Source organism: Stenella coeruleoalba (genome assembly GCF_951394435.1).
Source record: "Stenella coeruleoalba genome assembly, chromosome: 19".
NCBI lineage: Eukaryota > Metazoa > Chordata > Mammalia > Artiodactyla > Delphinidae > Stenella > Stenella coeruleoalba.
In genome coordinates, this window is record NC_137165.1 from 8,416,353 (window position 1) to 8,437,993 (window position 21,641).

Genomic DNA, 21,641 nt, shown 5'->3' on the forward strand with positions numbered 1-21,641 from the left:
CATACAACGCATCCTTATATAAACTTGGGTCTATTTCTGGGCTTTCTATTCTGATTCAGTGTAGCAAGGATCACAAACTGTGGCACTGTGGGCTCAACAGACCTCCAGATGTGTGTTTCAACTTGTTTTGGTTTTGGCCGGAGGTGTTTTTTTTTTTTTTTTTTTTTTTTGCAGTACGTGGGCCTCTCACTGTTGTGGCTTCTCCCGTTGCGGAGCACAGGCTCCGGACGCGCAGGCTCAGCGGCCATGGCTCACGGGCCCAGCCGCTCCGCGGCATGTGGGATCTTCCCGGACCGGGGCACGAACCCGTATCCCCTGCATTGGCAGGCGGACTCTCAACCACAGCGCCACCAGGGAAGCCCCGGAGGTGTTTTTTAAGCCTGTGAATTTTAATACCTTTAGGGCAGTGGTCCCTAACCTTTTTGGCACCAGGGACCGGTTTCGTGGAAGACAATTTTTCCACAGACGGCAACGCGAGCAATGGGGAGCGGCAGGTGAAGTGTCGCTCACTCGCTCGCCCCTGCTCACCCGCTGCTGTGCAGCCCGGTTCCTAACAGGCCGCGGACCGGTACTAGTCAGTGGCCCAGGGGTTGGGGACCCCTGCTTTAGGGGGTCTAGAGAGTCAGTTCTGTCTTAGACCAAGTTACTTGCCCAAGCTCTTAGGTTATTGAGTTTTTTCTGTCTCGAGTGACACTAGCAACATTAATATTTTATCTTTATAACATATTTTAGTATGGAGCAGTGGACATTCAGTCTTGTTATTCTTCTTTTTCAATATTTAAGTGCTCTAATTCTCCAAATAATTTAGACATTATTTTGTCAGCTTCTGGGGAAAAAAAAAATCTCTCTGGGATTTTGATTGCAAGTACGTCAAGTTCCTAAATCCATTTGGACAGAATTTACCTCTTTACAATATTGAGTCATTATTCAGAAGTGTAAGTCTCTACTCAGTTCTTTTATATCACTGAGTAAAAATTTAAAAATTTCTTTTTGAAGATCCTGCATATTTCTCGCTAAATTTATTTATTTCAAAGAATTTCTTTTGTTGCTGCCTGCCAAGACGGATGGATATCTATTTCTCATTTTTTTTCAAGATTACAAAAATAACATGTGGTCATTGTACAAAAAGAAATTAAACAGTATAGGAATATAAAGAACCATCACCCCACCCCCATGTCATTCTGTCCCCAGAAATATGGTGCTATCCTTCTAGGGCCGTGCTTAACTATACACACACCGCAGGCACACATGCACGCACGCGTGTGCGTGCGCACACACACACACACACACACACACAGACTACACATTCTGTTCTGCATCTTGCTTTTGTCACATAGCAATTTATCACAGAAACCTCTCCGTGTCCGTGCATATAAATCAACCTCAATCTTCTTATAAATAGCATAGAATTACATTAAATTCTAATTGTTTTTCACTAATTAACCATTCTCTTGGATTTTCACAGTACATGATCACAGCATCTGTCATTATGAAAAAAAGAAAAAGAAAAAAAATAGAAAACTTTTTTTTGTCTTTTTGCAATAGACAGAGCATCTAAAACAATGTCAAATGATTGTAGTGACAGAAGAAAACCTGTCATGGCTCTAATTTTAACAAAAATGTCCTTAATGGAAATTATAACGTTATCTGTTGGGTTCAGATTTTTTTTTATCATGTTGATAAAGTGTCTTTGTGTACTAATAATTTGGAATTTTTAAAATCAGGATGGATGTTGAATTTTCCATTGCATTGTTGGCGTATATCCCAATGATCATGTCTTTTCTCCTGAGACATATTTACAGAATTAATTTTATTAATAGACTTCTAATATTAAACCATTTTTGTATTCATGGTCCTGGTGAATTATTCTTTTAACCTCACACTAAATTAAATTTGATAATGTTTTCATTAAGATTTTCTTTTTTTTTAAAATTGAAGTATAGTTGATTTACAAGGATTTTCATACTTGAGATTGTGTCTGTTTTTTTCTTTCTTTGTCTATAATTAGTTCTTCTATAAAGCTCTGCTTTCAGCTTACAGCCAAACATTCTTTTAATTCTCAAAAGAAGTACAGCACAAACTGGTTTGATGCTCCTGGGAACACAGCTAAACCACATCGCTAGCCCCTTGCAACATAACTAGTCACGTGACCGGTTCCCACCAGAGGTCAGTGAATGGACATGGCGATGGGTTTGTTAAGAGCAGAAGGGCCTTTGCTTTCTTTCTTTCCCTTCCGTAGCGACCTTGGAGGTCATGGAGCTGCGAGATGGAAGGGGCTTACACTTTTCACTGCTTGGAAGAGAATCTCCCAGGAGAGCTGCCCCACTTGAGAAAATCCATATTGGACCTTGGTAAGCTATTGAGACTTGTTACAGCAACTAACATCAACATAGTTGACCAATACAAGGAATTTCCATAACGTCCATTTTGAAATGTATTTAATATAGTTTATCTGTGTGATTCCACTTCCATGGAATCTAAGACATGGAAAATAACATAGACAAAAAGTGGTTTCCTCGCACCCAGTACTCTGTGTGTACCTAGCACTGTGCTGGCCTATATGGCAGGAAACATTTTTTGAGACGTTAACCTAGATCTTTCTTCCTCCTGATATTTTTCCCCCTCTCCCTTTTCAAACAGGTAATTGTCTCAGAGGGAGGATGGGACAGGATAGAAAACAGAAAATATTATGCCTATTGGTTCCCAACAACCTAAATCCATCAGGTTTTCCTAGACGCCTCAGAGGCAAATATCCAGATGGAAAAGTGGAGGTAGCAGGTGAAGGGTGGTAACAAAGCTGGGCTCACCCAAGGAGGGAAGAGGAGAGGAGTGGGGGAGAGCACAGACTTCTGTGAATCCCAGACAGCCCTGCATCTTGACCCACAGCTCTGGAAAAGGCAGTGAGACCCCAGGGAGGGATGGTGGGTGATGGGGATGAAGATTCTCGTGACTTTCCCACAAGGTACAGAAGCAACAGAAACGCTACACGGGCACGTACACCGGCGGGAGAAGAAGATGCCTTGACAGCCGCCTGTATGCACCAACCCGGCCCTGGACCACGCGATTCGTAGATGCAACCAAGGACGTGTCAAAATACCAGGGCAGGGGCTTCCCTGGTGGCGTAGTGGCTGAGAGTCCGCCTGCCGATGCAGGGGACACGGGTTCGTGCCCCGGTCCGGGAAGATCCCACATGCCGCGGAGCGGCTGGGCCCATGAGCCATGGCCGCTGAGCCTGCGCGTCCGGAGCCTGTGCTCCGCAACGGGAGAGGCCACAACAGTGAGAGGCCCGCGTACCGCCAAAAAAAACAGGGGAAGCAGGTGATTCGAGAAACAGAGAGTCTCCTCCTCAAGGCCGGGCGTTACACACACACCCTCTTGGGGAAAACGGGAGGCAGACCCCCGCTGTGCCAAACTCTAGGGAGTAAAAAGGAGAGGGTCTGTTTCTTGCGGGTGCTCCCGATGGAGAACCCTCTCGGGTGGAGGCGCTGAGGGTGGAGTGGGGGGGTGAGGGGGTGTTTGGGTGGGGTGGGGGCCGTCAGGCTGCCTCTGCAGATCCCGCCGGGCTGGCTCTGGAGGCGAGACTTGGGGGAGGGAATGGGAAAGGGCGGGGTGGGCCGCGCCCCGCCACGTCTCCTCCTCCTCCCCGGCCGGGATTGAGGGCGGGCTCGGGCGGCCAGCAGGGGGCGCCAGAGGACAGGCACTGCCTCGCGGAGGACTTGCCGGGCTTGGGACGCTGCCCCGCCCGAGACCCCCGCCCCACCCCGGCTCCGCATCCCAGACCCGGAGGGGACCCGGGCCGCGCGGCCGGCGTGCGCGGGGGAAGCAGGGAGAACCCAGCGGAGCCCGGAAGCCGGTGCCCGGCAGCGCGGGCGCGAGGTCACGGCTGTTAACCTCCGGGCGGGGGTCCCAGGGTGTCCGCCTCACACACAGGGTCTCAGATTTAGACGCTGGACCTCGGGCCAGATGAGCTGATGCACAATGCCCTGATGGGATCAAGGAAGGCAGGCGTCATAAAGCAGACATGTAAAATATCTGACATTTATGTTAACACATTTCGGCATTGCTTCCTATTTCAATACTCCGCCAACCTCAAAACATGGCACTGGCCCTGAGCCTCTTACCCTACGAGGGGCCTCGTCCTGGGCCGCCTCCATCTCTCCAGGGGACGGCCTCTTTGGTCCCCAGGCTTATCGCCTATCTGCACCCCGCCCCAGCCCCCCCAACACATACACCCCTACACATCCTTCACCCACTACTTGTCTCTCAACTTCGGGCCTTCTCCCCTCCTCCCACGGGCCCCATGCGCCTGTCCACCCCTACCCCTGCCTCAGCTAAACAGCTTCCTTCAGTTCTTTCCTCCTCAACCATCTGTCCCAGCCCCAGCCCCCTGCCTCGCCCTCACACACACACCTGAGCCCAGGAGGGAGCCCCCCCCCCCGGGCAGGGCTGCCCTGCAAAAACACGCCTCTACCAAAACCCCCCTTTCGCAGCCATGGACGCCTAGCCCCTGCCTCCCCGGCCCCCCGCACCAGCATCAAATCAGGCCGAACTTCTTCCCAGAGTTCCTGAGGGATAAATGAAGGAGCAGAGAGCCAGACCCCAGCCAGAGTGGGGTCAGTGTGGACAGGGGTCAAGGGGCAAAGTTTGGGTTCCGCTTGTGGTTCACAGAACCCAGAGACCTGTTGCTAGGCAACCAGATCTCCCAGCCGACACATCCTGAGCTGCCTGCCGATAGGCAGCCTCCAGCCATCTTCCCTGAATCTCTCAGACACCCACCCTCTGTGGGACCCTGAAAAGCAGGAGGAGGGGAGAAGCAAGCCCTGCCACCACCCCTGAGCTCCGCCACCCCCGTTTCACTGTGACGGTTCGGCCGCTGGGCCGTCAGGTCACGGCCGCCATGAGTCTGGGCACCATGGAGGGGGAGGATCTGGCCGAGTACTTCCGCTTGCAGTATGGGCAAAGGCTGCTGCAGCTGCTGCAGTGAGTGTCGGAGGGCCTGGGAGCGCCGTGCCCACCCGTTGCCCCACCTTCCCACCTGTCCCCCTGCTCCTATAACCCAGCACCGCAAATCACACTGGCACCAATCCCGCCCGTCCCCGGCCCCAGCTTGCTCCCCAGCACGGCCCTCTCTCCCTCTGAGCACACCGTTCTTTTCGCTCAGATGGGGTAGGGCGCCTTCCCTCCCCGTGGGTGCCTGTCTCCATGGGTTCCTCCCGGTCCCGGGCTGCCCCAGGCGCTCAGAGTCCACAGTCCCTATTGCCTGTGTCTTGGGCAGGAAGTTCCCCAGCACTGAGGACCACTCAGACTCCCCATCCATCCGGCTGCTGGAGAAGAAGAAAGAGGCCAAGCTCATGCACCATGCCATGGAGCAGAAGAAGGAGGTGGGAGACGCAAGGGTTGGATGCGGGGAGGGCCACGGCTCAGGGAGAGCCTGAGGACGGCCCTCTGTTTTGTGGGTGGTGGTGGCTAGAGCCAGGCATCGTGGGTGTTGATCCTGTGTTTCCTCTGCACAGCACAGAAGGGATCCGAGTCTTGGGGTACCAGTGTCCTGCGATGCTCTGCTCTGAACCAGACGTGGGGTGGAAAGTGGGCACCTGGGGACAGGGGCTCTAGGGCAGGGGATGCTGGGGCCTTCCTTGGTTTCCATTCAGGGGTCCTCTTGACCTCTCTGCTCCCCCCTCCCCCCTAGATATTTCAGCGCAGAATGGAAACCCTGAACCTGCGCTGGGAGGAGCTGGGAGTCAAGGAGGCCCAGCTGAAAGCCCACATACAGAAGTTTGAGCAGTTCATCCGGGTACGAAGGGGTGTGGCCTGCTGCAGCAGGGCTGCCACGCTCTGCAGTTGGTCAGCTTGCCCCTCCTCCCACTCCCTACCTCTCCCCCCTCCCTCCTCAGCCTCCATTTCCCCGACTTCTCGCCCTGGCTTAGAGGTCTCCTTGGTGCTCACCAGTGCCTGGGGCTTGCCCCTTTATCTCCCCCTCCTACTGCTCCGTTTGCATTGATAGTTTCCTGCTGCCCTGTCCGTCTCTGCCCCCTCTAGATTGCTGTTTCCTATTTCCTTGCCTGTGGTTGGCACATCCAGTTTATCCAGTGAATGAATGAATGATGGATGATGAATAAATGAATGAATGTGCCACGGTTAGGGCCAGGCACTTGGGGATACAAAGATGAATCAGACAGTGTTTTATTTTTTAAATAAATTTTTATTTATTTTATTTATTTATTTCTGGCTGTGTTGGGTCTTCGCTGCTGCGCGCGGGCTTTCTCTAGTTGCGGCGAGCAGGGGCTACTCTTCGTTGCGGTGCGCGGGCTTCTCGTTGCGGTGCGCGGGGTTCTCATCGCGGTGGCTTCTCATTGCGGAGCACGGGCTCTAGGTGTGCAGGCTTCAGTAGTTGCGGCACACGGGCTCAGTAGTTGTGGCACACGGGCTCAGTAGTTGTGGCACACGGGCTTAGTTGCTCTGCAGCATGTGGGATCTTCCTGGACCAGGAACTGAACCCGTGTCCCCTGCATTGGCAGGCGGATTCTCAACCACTGCGCCACCAGGGAAGCCCCCAGACAGGGTTTTAGTCCCCCCAGCTCACCCTACCCCTCCATCCTTGCACTGAAGGCCCAGGCAGGGGGCATTGAAGAACCAGGTACTGGAGTCCCCTACGAGACAACCCCTCTCAGTGTGTCCTGAGAGGAGGGATTTAACCGTTTTAAAATCCAGATTTCTCCAGACTGGCTCCAACCGGGCACCTGCCGAGCCTTGAAGGGCTGGCCCAGCCCCAGGGGGTAACCTCTGGCCTCTGCTACAGGGCAGTCCTGTTCTCAAGCATCTTTGTCTCTCTCTCTGCCTAAACCAGGTGGGAAAGGAAGCTGATGGACCAGGCATTATTCTCCAGAGGTCCAGTCTTTCTTACTGGCCAGAGAAAAGCTCATGGAGTGCTTGGGGTGGCAGGAGATTTGGGGGTGAGGGGTTCTGCAAATCGTCGGAATCCTGGAGAGCTTGTTACAGATACGGACCCTGGGCCCCTGCCCTCTCCTTGCTTTCAGCAGGCCTGAGGTCAGGCCCAGTCGACTGTATTGTTAAAAGTATCCCCAGGGGATTGTGATGCCCGGCTGGACTTGGAAACCACTGGTTTGGGGCCCCTCTGTCCTCTCCTGGACCCACAGGGCAGAATGCAAATCCCCCGGGTGCCTTCTTCCATGTCTTCCAAATGCCACCACCACAGGCACCCATCTGGGTGGAATCACCACAGCCCCTGAAGGGGGAAAGGAGCCACACACAGGCAGTGTGAGAGGTCTGCCCCTCATCTTGGGAGGAGAGCTTGTCCTCCCAAGGAAGGAAGGAGGACGGGACCAGCCCACTTGCAGCAGCTGAGCCTCGTGTCTTTCTTTCTGGGCATTGAATTCCCTGCATCATCTCCTCCTGTCCCCACCTGATGCCAGTCTTGAGCTACAGGAACATCCCCTCCGGAATGGCCTTGCCCCACCAGGCCCTCCGGACTAGGCCCACCTCCTAGCTCGTCTCCCTAGAGCTCCAGCAGGGTTGCCCCAGCTTTTGAAAGGAAGAGAGGGGCTCCTGCCTCTCATTTCTACAATTGGAGAAGGTGAGGCACCAAATCAGGAGAAAATTTGGGCTTCCCAGGTCTGGGCCCAGGTCTCTGCCCTGTGACAAATGGCCACCACTAAGGATAGAGATGAGGGATTTCCCTGGTGGTCCAGCGGTTAGGACTCTGCGCTTCCACTGCAGGGGGCTCCGGTTCGATCCCTGATTGGGGACCTAGGATCCCGCGAGAGGAGCGGTGCGGCCAAAAAAAAAAAAAGAATAGAGATGGAAACTTTATCAGAAGATTTTCCCAGCCTTTCCCAGGGTTTGAGTTCTCTCCAGACACTGAGCCCAGTGGGGCGTGGGGCTTCCGGAGCTCAGATTCCGCAGAGTCAGGATCACGTCCTGTCTCGTCCCCATAAGGCCACCTTCTGATGTTGGATTAACTCTCTGTCCTCTCAGCCTCCTCAGTCCATGGAAAGCCCCTCAACCAGCTTCAGATAACCCTGGAGATGCGCTTCCTTACACCTCATCCGCCACGTGGGCAGCCTGGCCACCGCCGTCCACCCTCAGGGTGGACAGAGGCCTTGTGGGAGCCCCACCAGCCTGGGCACCAGGGAGGGCAGGACCCACGCCCGATTGGCATCATCTCCCTGGCCCCAGGAGAACGACCAGAAACGGATCCGGGCCCTGAAGAAGGCCAACAAGGAGCGAGAACTCAAGAGGCAGTGCACGCAAGAGCTGACCAAGGCCAAGCAGGAGATGGCGGCCCTGCGGCTGGAGCACCAGAGGCTGAGCGCCAAGCTGCAGGAATACTCCATCTTCAACAAGTACCTGGAGAAGGTGGTGGAGAACTCCGAGGTGCGTGGAGGGCCGAGGGGGATGGGAGGTTCCTCAGGCCCACCTACTCTTCCCCAGGGGCCTGGGCTGTGAGGGGACTGGGGCAGGGATGGTCACCTGCTCCGGGGAAAGGCCTCCAGCCAAGGAGGGCAGCTGGCAGAGGCCCCTGGCGAGGCTGGACTCATTTCTCAAGGGTGGGAACCTGGCGGTGTATCTGTGCGCGTATGACATCTGTGGACCTGTCTCTATATGGGTCCCGTGTCTGTGTCTAGGAGCGAGGTTTTGTTTTGGAGCACCAACGATCAGCTTGGCCTGCGTCGGATGTGACCCACACTCTCCCTGCTTCCCCTCCTCCCTGGTGTTCTTCAGTTTACTTGAGAGTAGATGGGCAGAGAAAGCGCCAGCCTTGCGCAGAGCTGGGCACTTAGCATGTGCTGGGCCCTGGGCTGGGTGGGTGCTGCAAGCGTAGCCTTGCTCAGTCCACTCACTAGCCCCCAGAGGAAAGCCATCATTTCACCCTGTTACGAGGAAGAAGCGGAGGCTCAGAGAGGTTAGGTAACCTGCTCAGGGATGCACAGCTTATAAGTGGCAGAGCCCTTGCTTCTAACCACCCTTCGGTGGGCCCCACAAAGCCACTGACAACTGTTCTTCATAAAGTTGCCTTGTTGCCAGAGCTAAGGAACTTGTTTGCCCTCTGCCCACCCATGCTTTCTGGAGTGTTTGACACTGTCCATGCTCCTGCTTGAAATATACCTGTGCCCTTTCCTCTGGGACTCCTCCCTCCTTCTACTTTCAGGCTACCTCTGGCCCTTCCTCCTCAGCCTCCTCTGGGGCTCCTCTTCCTCAAGTTCCTCGGGTCTTTGTCCCACACCCTGCACTTTTCTCCCTGAGGAATTCCCTGGGTCTCTGATGGATGTCACCCATGTCAACGGCCATCCACCTATGTCCCCCATCCTCCCATGTGACAGCAGCAGGGCCCTTCACCAGGGTGGAGAGAGGTATGAGGTATGCCCTCTGGGGTGTGAACCCATGTCCTGTGGGGGGCACAGGGAGACAAAGGATACACAACTTTTTAAAGTCCTGGCAATTTCCATATAGAACCACTAACCTAATTTATTTATGCATGAGTCCCAAGTCCGTGTTACTTCCTGCATTCTAAGGTACTACCTACTGTACGATAAATTGTTCATTTAATAATTGGGTTTTGGGGGAGGTGGGGGAGTGAGAGAAGACTAGTATATTAAAGCCGCAGATAGATTATAGGACACGACTCAAATTTAGAGCTAGTAAAATGTGTCTTGGAATGGAGGAGATTGGCCTGGATCTCTCTGGCCTGGAGCTCCCTCCTAAGCGTCAGGCCCGTACATCTAATTTATTGAGTCCACGACTGCTTCCTGCCACCCCCAGGCCAGCGCTGCTGCGGGTGGGTCCGGTGCTGGTGAAGGGCAAGACCACCCACCCACAGCCTCGCCGGAACTCCGGCTTCTTCCTGGACTCCTTCTCCTTCTCCCCCACTCCCCGCAGCCATCCATCAGCAGATCTGGTCTATTCCGCCTCCTAAGTATTTCTGGAATCCAGCCCCTGCCCCTTCCTCATCCAGACCACCAGTGTACCTCACCAGGAGTCCAGCTCTGCGTTATGCCTCGCCACCAGTCTGTCCAGCATTCTACAGCCAGTGGGGTCCCCATCTCTCATTCTCTTTCCTCATCCTTTATTTCTTTCAAAATATTTTAAGTGTACTGAAAAGTATACATAAATATATGACAGCACCCAAGTACTCTCCACAGCTTCGTCACATCTTAATATTTCCCCCAATTTGCCCCTTTTTTTCCTAAAATAAAACACGACTGGTCATTGAAACCCCCAGTGTGCCCCCCTTCCAAACACCGTGCTTCTCCTCTCCTCAGGGGTAACCAGTAATCCAGATTTTTAAGCTTCTCATTCTCAGGCTTGTTATTATTTGGGGCCACAGTTTACATTATCCATAAACTATGAAGAGTATGTACATGTCCTTTTATGGCTGTTTTCCAATCAATGATTTAAAGAGAAAAAAAGCTTTGTATCATGGGAAATTTCAGCCGTATACAAAAGCAGAGAAAATAGTCTATTGAATGCCCATTACTCATCACCTAATTCCAGCCATCATCAGCTCATTGTCAGATCCCCGTCGCTGCCATTTTGAAGCAAATGATATTGTTTTCATCTATAGGTATTTCATTATATGGCTCTAAAAGAGCTCTTTTTCACATAGCCACAATACCTGTATCCAGCCGACGTCAAAATTTCCCCAGTTATTGCACAAATGCTTTTTGTACAGCTGGTTTGTCCCAATTGGGGTCCAAATAAGGTCCCCAAACTGCATTTGGTTGATGTGTTTCTCAAGTGTCCCAGACGTTATTACTATGCTGATCAAAAGAAGCCAAACATGAAAGAGGACACACTGTATGATTCCACTGATATGTTTCAAAACAGGTGAAATGAATCATGGGGGATAGAAGTCCTAATTCTGGTTTCCTCGGGGCAGATACTGACTGAAAGGGGGCCAAAGATTCTTCTAGGGTGCTGGAAATGTCCTAAGTCCCCCTCTTCACATATTAGCTAGAATACTACCATCTGGAAAAGGACTTCATACTTCCCTTCATCAACTAGATGATGACTAGTTGATGGGCCTTAAACTAAGGTGGGTCTTAAAGAAAAATCTTGTTAAATGCTTGATTCTTCATTACAGTCTTCAGAATAATGAGCTGGTTCTCCAGCATCCTCTGAACGCGCCCTGTAATGTTGTTAGTATCACCGTGAACACCACATTTGATATGGTTCAATCCTTCGCACTTATTCTTACTGATGTTCAAAGGGTCCCATCTTTGGACAGTGGGAGCCTCTTCAAGTTGGCACCTGGGACTTCTGACATCAGCGTTCAGTTTTGGAGAGGTGCTCCTGGGTGCTCTGATGTATCCCATTCGTTTTAGCTGTTGTATACCATTGCATCTCTCAGAAATGCAGACAGGAAGTTCTCTCTCTGCTCTCTCCTTCAGTGGATGAAGTTCACACTCCTCAGGGTTTACTGGGCACTTTTTTAACTTCTCCAGGGTGATCTCTCCCTCCCCATCTTGAACCCAGGCCATTCACATTAAACTCTCTTGCTCATCCTGGATATGCCACACGTACACCATCATCTTTACCCAGGCTGTTCCGTCTACCTGTACTACTTCCTCGCTTTCCCCCACCTGCCTTTGCCCGCCCGTCTTCTCGTCATACCTCTGGTCTCATTTTAACCATCCTTTTCCTGAGGAAGCCTTTTCTGGCTGTCCCCATTTCCTCTAATGCTGGGTTAAGTGGCCCTTGCCCACAGAGGATGTATTTGGGGAGAGGCCAGTTCCCGGAACACCAGTCTATCACTGGAAATGTCATGAGATGGAGAGACAACTCAGGGAGTGTCCCCTGGGTGGCTGGAAGTCACGTGCTGATAACCCCCCCACACCCCGGGGACGTGAGTTGGCATCCTGGAGCTGGTACTCAGAGCGCCTTCTAGAGAGGGAGGGTTACAGGGCTTCTGTTCTGCTGAGTTAGGGCCAGAGCAGCGTGGCCCTGCACTGTGGCAGACGGGGCAGCTGAGCCTGGCCAGCCACCTGCCCCACTGGTACCCACCCTCTCCAGACCCCGCCGGAGGGAGGCCCCAGCCCCTGTTGAACAAATACCAGAGAGCACCAGGCTGAAGATACCACCCAACAGTCCCCTGCAGCCCATCCCCCAGTCACCGAGAGGTCTTATCGCTCTGTGTTGTAACTGACTATTTACTTGTCTGTCTGTCCTACCCCACCACCCCAAGTTGTAAGGCTTCCTAAAAGCAGGGTCTGGCTTTCTTCTCTCCTGTTCAGCTGGGGAACCTTCAGAGCGGTTTATTAATCCGGGTCTCTGAGGGTGGAGGCTGGCACGTATCTTTGTTAAAGCTCCCAGGTGATTCTAATAACCGGCAGTCAAGACTGAGAGCCCTGGGTCTAGATGCACGTGCTCCCGACACGTGGCCCACGGCCCATACCAACTCAGGAGAAGCACAGGGGGACTCCAAGGGCCTCACAGCCTCTGCCCCTTGGCCCAGGGCCTCACTGCCGGGCAGAGGCATCAAGGCTGGGAGTGGAGGGCGCAGAGTGGGGTCGGACCCCTTGGGTGGCGGTGCACTGGTCCGAGTCCGTCCCTCCCCTCCCCCCCACCCCCGCCCATCCCCTCCCGCAGTTCGAAGAGATCCACGAGGTGATCGCGCGCTACAAGACGCTGGTGAGCATGCACCACGACCTCATGCAGTCGGCGCAGGAGGGCCAGGAGAAGGTCGAGCGCGCCAAGGCCCGGCTGGCGCGCTACAAGGAGGAGAAGGACGACGAGATCCTGCAGCACAACAACGAGCTGGCGCGCCTGCAGATGCGCTTCGACCGCGCCCGCAGCGACGTCATCATCTGGGTGAGCGCCCCGGGTGGGTAAGGGGCACACACACACAAACACACACACACACACGCACACACACTCCTAGCGCTCACGCCCCGCCCTCATTCTCCTCCCCAGGAATCTCGCTGGGCACACATCCAGAACACCGCCGCCAAGAAGACCCTCTTGCTTGGCACCATTAAGATGGCAACGCTGAACCTCTTCCAGATCGTGAGCAAGCAGCTGAAGGAGGCGAGCTCCGTGTCCCTGGAGGACACGCACAAACAGCTGGACACGGTAAGAGGAGGCCGGAGTGCCTGGCCAGCTGGCTCGAGTGAGCCACGATGGTTCTCCCTGGGTTGGGCAGAGGCGCGATTCCTACAGAGTAGTGGTTCTCAAATTTTCACAGCATCAGAATCACCTGGGGGCTGGGGCGTATCACTGAATCCCGCCCCCAGAGTCTCAGACTCGGTGGGTCTGAGATGAAGAGCCATGAATTTCCATTTTCAGCAAGTTTCCAGGTGATGGTGCTGGTCTGGGTTCCACACTTTGAGAACCACTGCATTAGCTCTAAGGTTCTGTTGGCCCCAATCAGCACGGGCAGTAGCAGGGACCCGCTACTGCATTCATTAGTTACACAAAACAGTCTTATTAAGTTCTAGTGAGATGCTGAAGGCTTGTGACTGACCCCCACGCTTGGGGAAAAGAGAAAATTGGCAGGTGGTGCGGGGAGGGAAATCAGCAAGGGCAGGGAAGGGTCAGAGTCATATTAGTACCATTCTGAGATTTTTCTCTTTGAAGTAATTGAAAGGAAATGACTTTTTCACTGTATGATTCAAAGCTATGGGATGCCATGTCCGTGTGCCACCTGAAATTGTCTCACTTCTGACCAAAGGCACCCGCATCCCGCTGTTTGGGAAGCTACGCCAGCAGATGCAGTAGCCGTGCTTCTTGTAACATGCAGAGAACCATGATTAATTATTTATCCTTTTTGGCAAAAGCCTTTAGCTCTGCCATGAAATAGTAGAAAGTAGGCTCCCAAAGGCTGGGATTTCTGTTTGCTTTTTTCCTGCTGTATCCCCAGCATCTAGAACAATGCCAGGCAGATAGCAGGCACTCTGTAAGTATTTGGTGAATGAATATGGAACAGAAGCCGATAAAAGCAATTGACTGAGAGGTGCTTCCTCTGTTTAAAAAAAAAAAAAAAAAAAGTGAAACTCGTGAAATGTAAAGAATTTCACCCACTGACCAGCCGGGAAGTAGGATTTCCTTAAACCCAAGAATCAGCCTGCATCGTAAGGCTTATTGGAGCAGAATTATTAACAGTCCAAAGACTGTAAAGGGAATTTGTAAGAAAAGTTGTTCTGAAATAGCGATCCTCAAACTTTTTTGGTAGCAGGATACCTTTACACTCATAAAATTTATTGAAGACCCTCAAAGAGCTTTTGTTTATATGGGTTCTATCAATTGATGTTTCCTTATTAGAAACTCAAGCAGAAAAATTAAAAATAATTCATTTAGAAATGACAGTAAGAAGCACATTAACACAAATAGCATTTTTTTAGAAAATTTATTTATTTATTTATTTTTGGCTGTGTTGGGTCTTCGTTTCTGTGCGAGGGCTTTCTCTAGTTGTGGCCAGTGGGGGCCACTCTTCGTCGCGGTGCGCGGGCCTCTCACTGTCGCGGCCTCTCTCGTTGCGGAGCACAGGCTCCAGACGTGCAGGCTCAGTAGTTGTGGCTCACGGGTCCAGTTGCTCCGCGGCATGTGGGATCCTCCCAGACCAGGGCTCGAACCCGTGTCCCCTGCATCGGCAGGCGGATTCTCAACCACTGCGCCACCAGGGAAGCCCCACAAATAGCATTTTTAATGAAAAACACGTTTTCAAAAAGTATTTTATGGGACGAGTGGCATTATTTGATACTTGCAAACCGCTTGAATGCGTGGCTTCCTGGAGGACAGGTGGATTGCCACACCTGCTTCTGCATTCAGCCTGTCGTGCTAGCCTACGTCACGGGAACATCCCGCTCTGGGAAAAGCCCCTGTAGACTCTCAAGAAAATAAGAGCAAAAAAGACAAGTAACATCTTAGTATTATTATAAGAAGAGTTTTGGCCTCGTAGACCCCTCTCCCCGGCAGTAGGGTCTCAGGACGCCCAGCCGTCCTCAGATCCCTCTCCTTTAGCCGTTGTAAAGAAAGATGGGGCAGGAGGTGGTGGGCGAGCATCCCTTGCTCAGACCGTAGCTTACAGTCCATCCACTCCAAATTCTGAGCTTTCGGACTCCCTCTCAACCTCTTTTTTTTTTTTTTTTTTCGGCTGCACGGCTTGTGGGATCTTAGTTCCCCCACCAAAGATCGAACCCAGGCCCCCAGCATCGAGCAGTGAACGTGCCAAGTCCTAACCACTGGACTACCAGGGAATTCCTGTTCTCAACCTTGATTTGCTTCGATAGGAATTCCTCATATTGCCCAAATGTTACTTTTAAATATTCCACTTCATTCCTGTAGGATATGAGCCTACACACACGTGATTAAGTAACCTGAAAAAAGAAAAATAAAGACCTGGGAAAATATAAGTTAAAATCTGAGGTCAGAGGCGAGAGAGAGATGTGTGGACTCTGGATTCTTGGATTATAGAGGACAGTAGTTCAACAGGGACAGTAGTTGGCTCTGAGCTTCCTGGTAACCAGAAGCAAAAGCAACACATAGTTCTTGTACCAAAATAAGAAAACACATGGTTTCTTCAGAAAGAGCGAAACGTTCCCAGCACTTAACCTCTAGCTGAACATTTTCGAGGAGGCTTCAGAGACACTCAGTGAAATGATGTTCTCAGCAGTGTCCCTCCAGCAGATCCACGCATGGGCTTCAGAAAGCAGCCACTTACTTAGAATCAGGAACGAGGTACCACTCAGGGAAAGTGATTTTGCAAAAGGCCAAGACGATTTGCATTCAGCATAGTGTGTGTAGAAGGTCGAGCGTTATTGTTTCTGAATAAAGCCCCAACTGGAGCAGCATTTTCCAAACCGTGCTTGGCAAACCCTAGAATCCCAGGATGGCAGTAAGTCTCCTCCAGGGAAATAAACGGGCTCTATGGTCTATAAAATTCAGAAAACTCAAGTTAAACAAAGGTGGCTGGTTTTAAAATACAGGACTTCACAGTGCCTTTGCTCTGGTTCTGCCCTGAGACTCTCCCAGCAGATAAGGTTTCTAAAACTTACTTGACCACAGACCCTTTTTGGGGTAGGTGATTACTTACTACAAGAACATAGTTTGGGAAATACTGGACTTGTCATCTCTGTAACCTTGGGAAAGTTGCTCTAATTCAGTCACTGTTTGTTTCTCTCCTCTCTTGCAAAATAGGAATTGTGCTGGTAATAGTAACAGTATTAGCAACTAACTGGGCTTTTGAGAGTGTTGGACAGTCTGTGTAGCCCCATCTTTAGGAACATTCTTGAAAAGGAGAAATTTTAGGACTGAGATCTTAAAGGCCATCTAGGCCAACCTTTTCTCCCTCTTCCCTTTTCAAAGATAAACTGAGTCCCAGAAAGATGAAGTGATTTCCCCAGAGCTGCATCAGGACCCCAGGTCGTCATCCTTTTTTAAAGTGAAGTATAGTTGGTTTACAATATTGTAAATTGTAAATATTGTAGTTTCAGATGAACAACAAAGTGATTCATTTATACGTATGTATGTATATATCCATATTCTTTTATTTTCAATTCTTTTCCATTATAGTTTTTTTTTTTTTTTTTTTTTGTGGTACGCGGGCCTCTCACCACTGTGGCCTCTCCCGTTGCGGAGCACAGGCTCCAGACGCGCAGGCTCAGTGGCCATGGCCCACAGGCCCAGCCACTCCGCGGCATATGGGATCTTCCCGGACCGGGGCATGAACCCGCGTCCCCTGCATCGGCAGGCGGACTCTCAACCACTGCGCCACCAGGGAAGCCCTCCATTATAGTTTTTTATAAGATATTGAATGTAGTTTCCTGTGCTCTACAGTAAATCCTTATTGTTTCTCTGTTTTATATACGATAGTGTGCATCTATTAATCCCATACGCCCAATTCATCCCTCCCCCCACTTTCCACTTCGTTAACCATAGTTTGTTTTCTATGTCTGTGAGTCTGTTTCCGTTTTGTAAATAAGTTCATTTGTACTAGTTTTTAGATTCCACATATAAGTGATATCATATAATATTTGTCTTTGTCTGACTTACTTCACTTTGTATGATAATCTCTAGGTCCATCCATGTTGCTTCAAATGACATTATTTCATTCTTTTTTATGGCAAGTAATATTCCATTGTGTGTGTGTGTGTGTGTGTGTGTGTGTGTATGTATACGTATACATACCACATCTTCTTTATCCCATCTGCTGATGGGTGCTTAGATTGCAGGACCCCAGGTCTTCTGACTTGTGAGGCTGTGCTTTTTCCACTGTGTCATACTGATTGCATGTTCTTTACAACAAAAGTTAGTGAATAGAATTTAAACTTCCCTTGATGACTCAAGATTATCATAACGAGCATCAGTTCTGGGTTTCAAGCAGATGACCTCCTTGAAGGCTTTTAAATAGTGGAGAGCTGTCTGCCCTGACCCTGGCTGACCCCTTCCTGCTAAGTGCGTGTAGCCTGAGTCCGCTTAGGATCCTCCCTTTGTCTCCCTTTGTTAGACTGTCAGCCTGTACTTCATCCTCTCATTGCGTCTTCCTCTAGGGGTTCCCAGCTCCGTCCTTGTTCATCACTTCTAGTCTGCTAAGCCTCATTCTCCATGTCAACTAGAATAATTGTCAAATGAGGGAAAGTCGGTCACAGGAAATGGTGACTCCTCACGACCAGGTTATGCCAGGACATTTCCGGATGGGTGGCTTGTCGCCTGCTGGGATTAACTGCGGTCCCCTGGCCTTGCTAGATCCAGCAGTTTATCCAGGACCTGTCAGACATCTGGGCAGAGGTGAAGAAGAAGGAGCAACAGCAAGTCCGGGTTTAAGGAGCAGCCATGGTTCCAGAATGTTCTGAGACAGAGAAGGGAGAGAGAAAGTACCTGGTGACCTTGCCGTCCAGTCAGCCCAGTCCAGCCCTCTGGGACCGCTGTGCCTTTCGGAAATCCCTGTTTATCCCCTCAGGCCACAGCCCGTCCCATCCCTGAAAACATTAAATTCTATTAGAAGTTTGTTCCTAAGTCCTCTTTCTCTTTTTGGTGGTTTATTCATGGGGAAGAGGGTCCACTGAGGGGAGAGCCCCCAAAGCACCCCCTTTTGAAGCTGCCCAGGTCTGGTATCTCTTAGGCTTTGCAGTTTACACAGGAAGTATCCGCGTGGCAACACACACCAGAGTGAGTGCACAGGACCCTTCTTTCCTCTACCACTTCCATTTTTTTTTTAAGTTGGTGTTTCCAGTTGGGGTGCAAAGACTCAGTAGAAACCATGAAGGCAGCTTCCTGGGTCCGAGCGCTGGAAGCGGTAAGTTAGGAACTGTTTCTTCCCTGACGTCGGGAGGAAGCCCTGCTGTCCTGCCCCCGCTGGACCCTAAGACGTGCAATATGGTATCAGGAATGCTGATGTAGGAATAGCAGGCAGGCTGCCAGGCGACAGCATCTTAGCAGGCTGGAATGATGGCTTCAAACCGACAAAACTAAACTGAGTGGAGGTGAATGTGAAGTCTCGCACTTCACGGTCAAAAACTCAACGGCACTGTTACCAGTCGTCAGTGGCAAAAGGCAGGTCAGGGACTGGACTGAAAGAGCAGCATTTATTGAGCGTATGTTTTATATACATCATCCCAGTGAGAACCGTGTGGCACCATTAACACCTGAACTACCAAACAGGACACTTGCCCGAGGACACTGGCTCCAGCGACAGGGTCGGGAGTCGCATTGGGTCTGCCTGCCCCCAGCCTGTGCTCCCTCCACCAGGCTGCTTTCCCCTCCAGGGGCAGCCCGAGGGGGCGGCCTGAACAGGGCTCCTTGTTTCTCCTTGGCCCTGTGATCCCAGAGGCCCTGCGGGGAGACCACCACCTCCAGGGGAGTCTGCTGCAGCACCTCTGCCCGGATCCTGCTGTGGGCCGCCGTCACCCCTCACCTTTGTGTTCACCATCTTCCAGCAGCGTCAACATCCCCTGGGAGTTTATTGGAAAGGCAAATTCTCGGGCCCCATCCCAGACCCAAGCACTGGAAGCTCTGGAGGTGGGGCGAAGCCTTCTGGGTTTTAACACGGCCTCCAGGTGATTCGGATACAAGCTCAAGTTTGAGAACCACCCCTTTAGGGTAAACCAGACACTTTCAAGGACCTGGGATCCCACCACGTGAGGTCATACCTATCCGTAACCCCACCTGTAGAGTCCGCGTGCAGTCAGAGGAGCAGAACCAGCAGGAGGGAGATGCAGATGGGCATCCGCGGCTTTGCTCAGGGGATTGGACCCCAGGCAGGGAGGCCGCCGGTTGAGCAGTCTCTGCACACCTGTCGTCTTCCCACTGATGCTGGAGCTTGAAGCCCAAGGACGGGGAGTGGTTGGGAAAGAAATATGGACGTAAAGTGGGGGAGATGGAGGGTGAGTCGGAATCCACACTCGCAAGCTGGGCCCGCGAGGATGGACAGAAACCCATGGCAGTTCTTGCGGCCTCCAAGCCGGGAGGGGTGGGCGTCTGTAGAAGCTGGACCTGGATCACGGAGCTGAGCACCCACACTTGGCCCAGGAGCCGGAGGCGCTGCAAGAGGGTCCAGGGAGGGAGGCACAGCTGGGGCCACGGCCTCCCACGGATGAGGGGAGTGGGCAGTGCAGGGACAGCGGGTGGGAGCCTCCGCCTCTGCCCTCAAGCCTCTCACTGGAGCCTCTGTGACCCCTGCTCCTTAGAAGCACCCCGGAAAAGGATTTCTGGGGAACACAGCACAGCCTGGCCAAGCTGCCACGTCCCCAGGCCTCCACGCGACCATCATCTGCTTCACAGGTGAGGGAAAGGGGAGGGGAGTGGGGCTGGCTGTCCCCTGCCAAAGGGACTTCTCTCTGGAAGGGGTTGGAATGTAACCGAGCAAGGGCTCCTGTGCTGGCAGCGCAGAGAGCCAAGCTCTGACAGCGGGTGTTTGCAGCAAAGTCAGGGTTTATTTGCAGGACGCCAAGCAAAGAGAAAGGGCAACTCATGCTCAGAAAACCCAAACGCCCGATGGCTTTCAGGCAAGGGTTTTTAAAGACAGTGTGAGGAAATGTAATGCTGGACACTATAAAACTCTTAGAGGAAAACATAGGAAGAACACTCTTTGACATAAACCACAGCAAGATCTCTTTTTTTTTTTTTTTTTTTTTTTTTTTGCGGTACGCGGGCCTCTCACTGTTGCGGCCTCTCCCATTGCGGAGCACAGGCTCCAGACGCGCAGGCTCAGCGGCCATGGCTCACGGGCCCAGCCGCTCCGCGGCATGTGGGATCTTCCCGGACCAGGGCACGAACCCGCGTCCCCTGCATTGGCAGGCGGACTCTCAACCACTGCGCCACCAGGGAGGCGCCCCCCTTTTCTTTGATCCTCCTCAATCCTGGGAGGAACAGGGGCAGGACAAGAAAGGGAATAAAGTTTTGGATAGAGAGGTTGATCGTAAACTTGCCAGGGGAGCTCAGTTTTCGGGGGGACTGGGTTTCAGGAGGGCAGAGGTCATCCCGCAAACCCAGGAGGGCGAGTTCTGGGGGTGGTGCTGAGAGGGGGATGGGTAGAGTCTCTCACTGGAGGGAGATGTCTGGGCCTCCAGAGCCAGGGTTGGGGGTGAAGGATATACCTCTAACACAGCTTCCCCTCACCTTTGAGCCTCCTGGGCCGTTTCCTGGGAGGCAGGAAAGGGCGCAGGACAGATGGTTATGCTAACCCCCACGCACACAGCCCCACCGTGTTCTGCTGTATCTGTGAGGTGTTGTTTGAGAAGTTCAGCCTCTAAGGGCTAAACGCACTTCCGGGGAGGCCTTGGGGTGGGGGGCGGCCCAGCCCTTCCCCAGGCCCCTCCCTCCCTCCCTCCCTCTTTCCCGGTCTTGGAGCCTCAAGTTTCCCCGAAGTGAGGAATTGTGCAGAGTCACTCAGGATCCCTGTGATCACAGACAGGCTTACCCTAACCCACACGGCTTTACACGTGTGTGCAGAACTCACTCGGAGACTCCTTGCGTTTTTCAGGTTTCCAAAGGGGCCCAGCCCGGGAGCAGAAGAAATTCTGTGGGTCTAGGCAGATTTCTTGATGACAAGTGAAGCCACAGATCCACAGACTCATTCCCAAACCCACAGAAAGGGGCAGAGCCACTCCAGGAGGGCCAGCGATTCTCCCAAGCCTGAGCGAGAGGGCTTCCCCTTGGATGGGGGGACAGGCAGGGGTCACGGACAGACCCTCACTCCTCTCCCCCAGCCCCTCAGCCTGTCCACCCCGGGCCCTGGACCCACAGAAAGAAGCCCAAGACCGCCCACTCAAGAGGGATCGGGGCTCCCAGATGCAGGAGTGTTTCAAGAAAAAAAAAAGATGGAGTTAAGATGATTGGAGTTCTCTCAGCAAGAAAAGACACCAGCTCATTAAAGCAGAAATAACTGATTGGTTCCAGAAGTGAATGGTTCTCATCAGCACAGGCAGGAAGTAGGGTTCCGGGTGTTTTATGGGTAACCGGGAGGCAAGAGGAGGGAAGACCTTCAGGGACTTACTCTCAAGGCTGTTAGTGCTTCCTGATTGGGGGCGGAGGGTGGGAAGGAAAAAGGAGGAATAGGGCCTCGAGGCGTGAAGGAGCCCAGCCTGCCAGCAACCAGGTAGGAGGACATCTCCATGTCTGTCACTTACGCCACACGCGCAGTCCCCAAACAGCAGTCAGTGTCCCAAAGCTGCAGGTGAGGAAGTGCT

General features: G+C 52.2%; 1 protein-coding gene across 2 annotated transcripts; it reads left to right on the forward strand.

The window, feature by feature from the left end:
• Window positions 1-4,897: 4,897 nt before the first annotated feature.
• Window positions 4,898-18,530, forward strand: CCDC42 (coiled-coil domain containing 42; the record flags this gene model as incomplete). 2 transcript variants are annotated; one of them, XM_079906029.1, is made up of 7 exons in its annotated part: window positions 4,898-4,980; window positions 5,276-5,381; window positions 5,690-5,794; window positions 8,197-8,394; window positions 12,607-12,828; window positions 12,931-13,089; window positions 17,701-18,530. In XM_079906029.1, 7 exons carry the CDS (start codon window positions 4,898-4,900, stop codon window positions 17,776-17,778), a joined length of 951 nt encoding a protein of 316 aa, XP_079762155.1. In that variant the 3' UTR covers window positions 17,779-18,530. The 2 variants fall into 2 exon arrangements, with proteins under 2 accessions (XP_079762155.1, XP_079762156.1); XM_079906030.1 differs by lacking the exon at window positions 12,607-12,828.
• Between the last annotated feature and the right edge of the window lie 3,111 nt (window positions 18,531-21,641).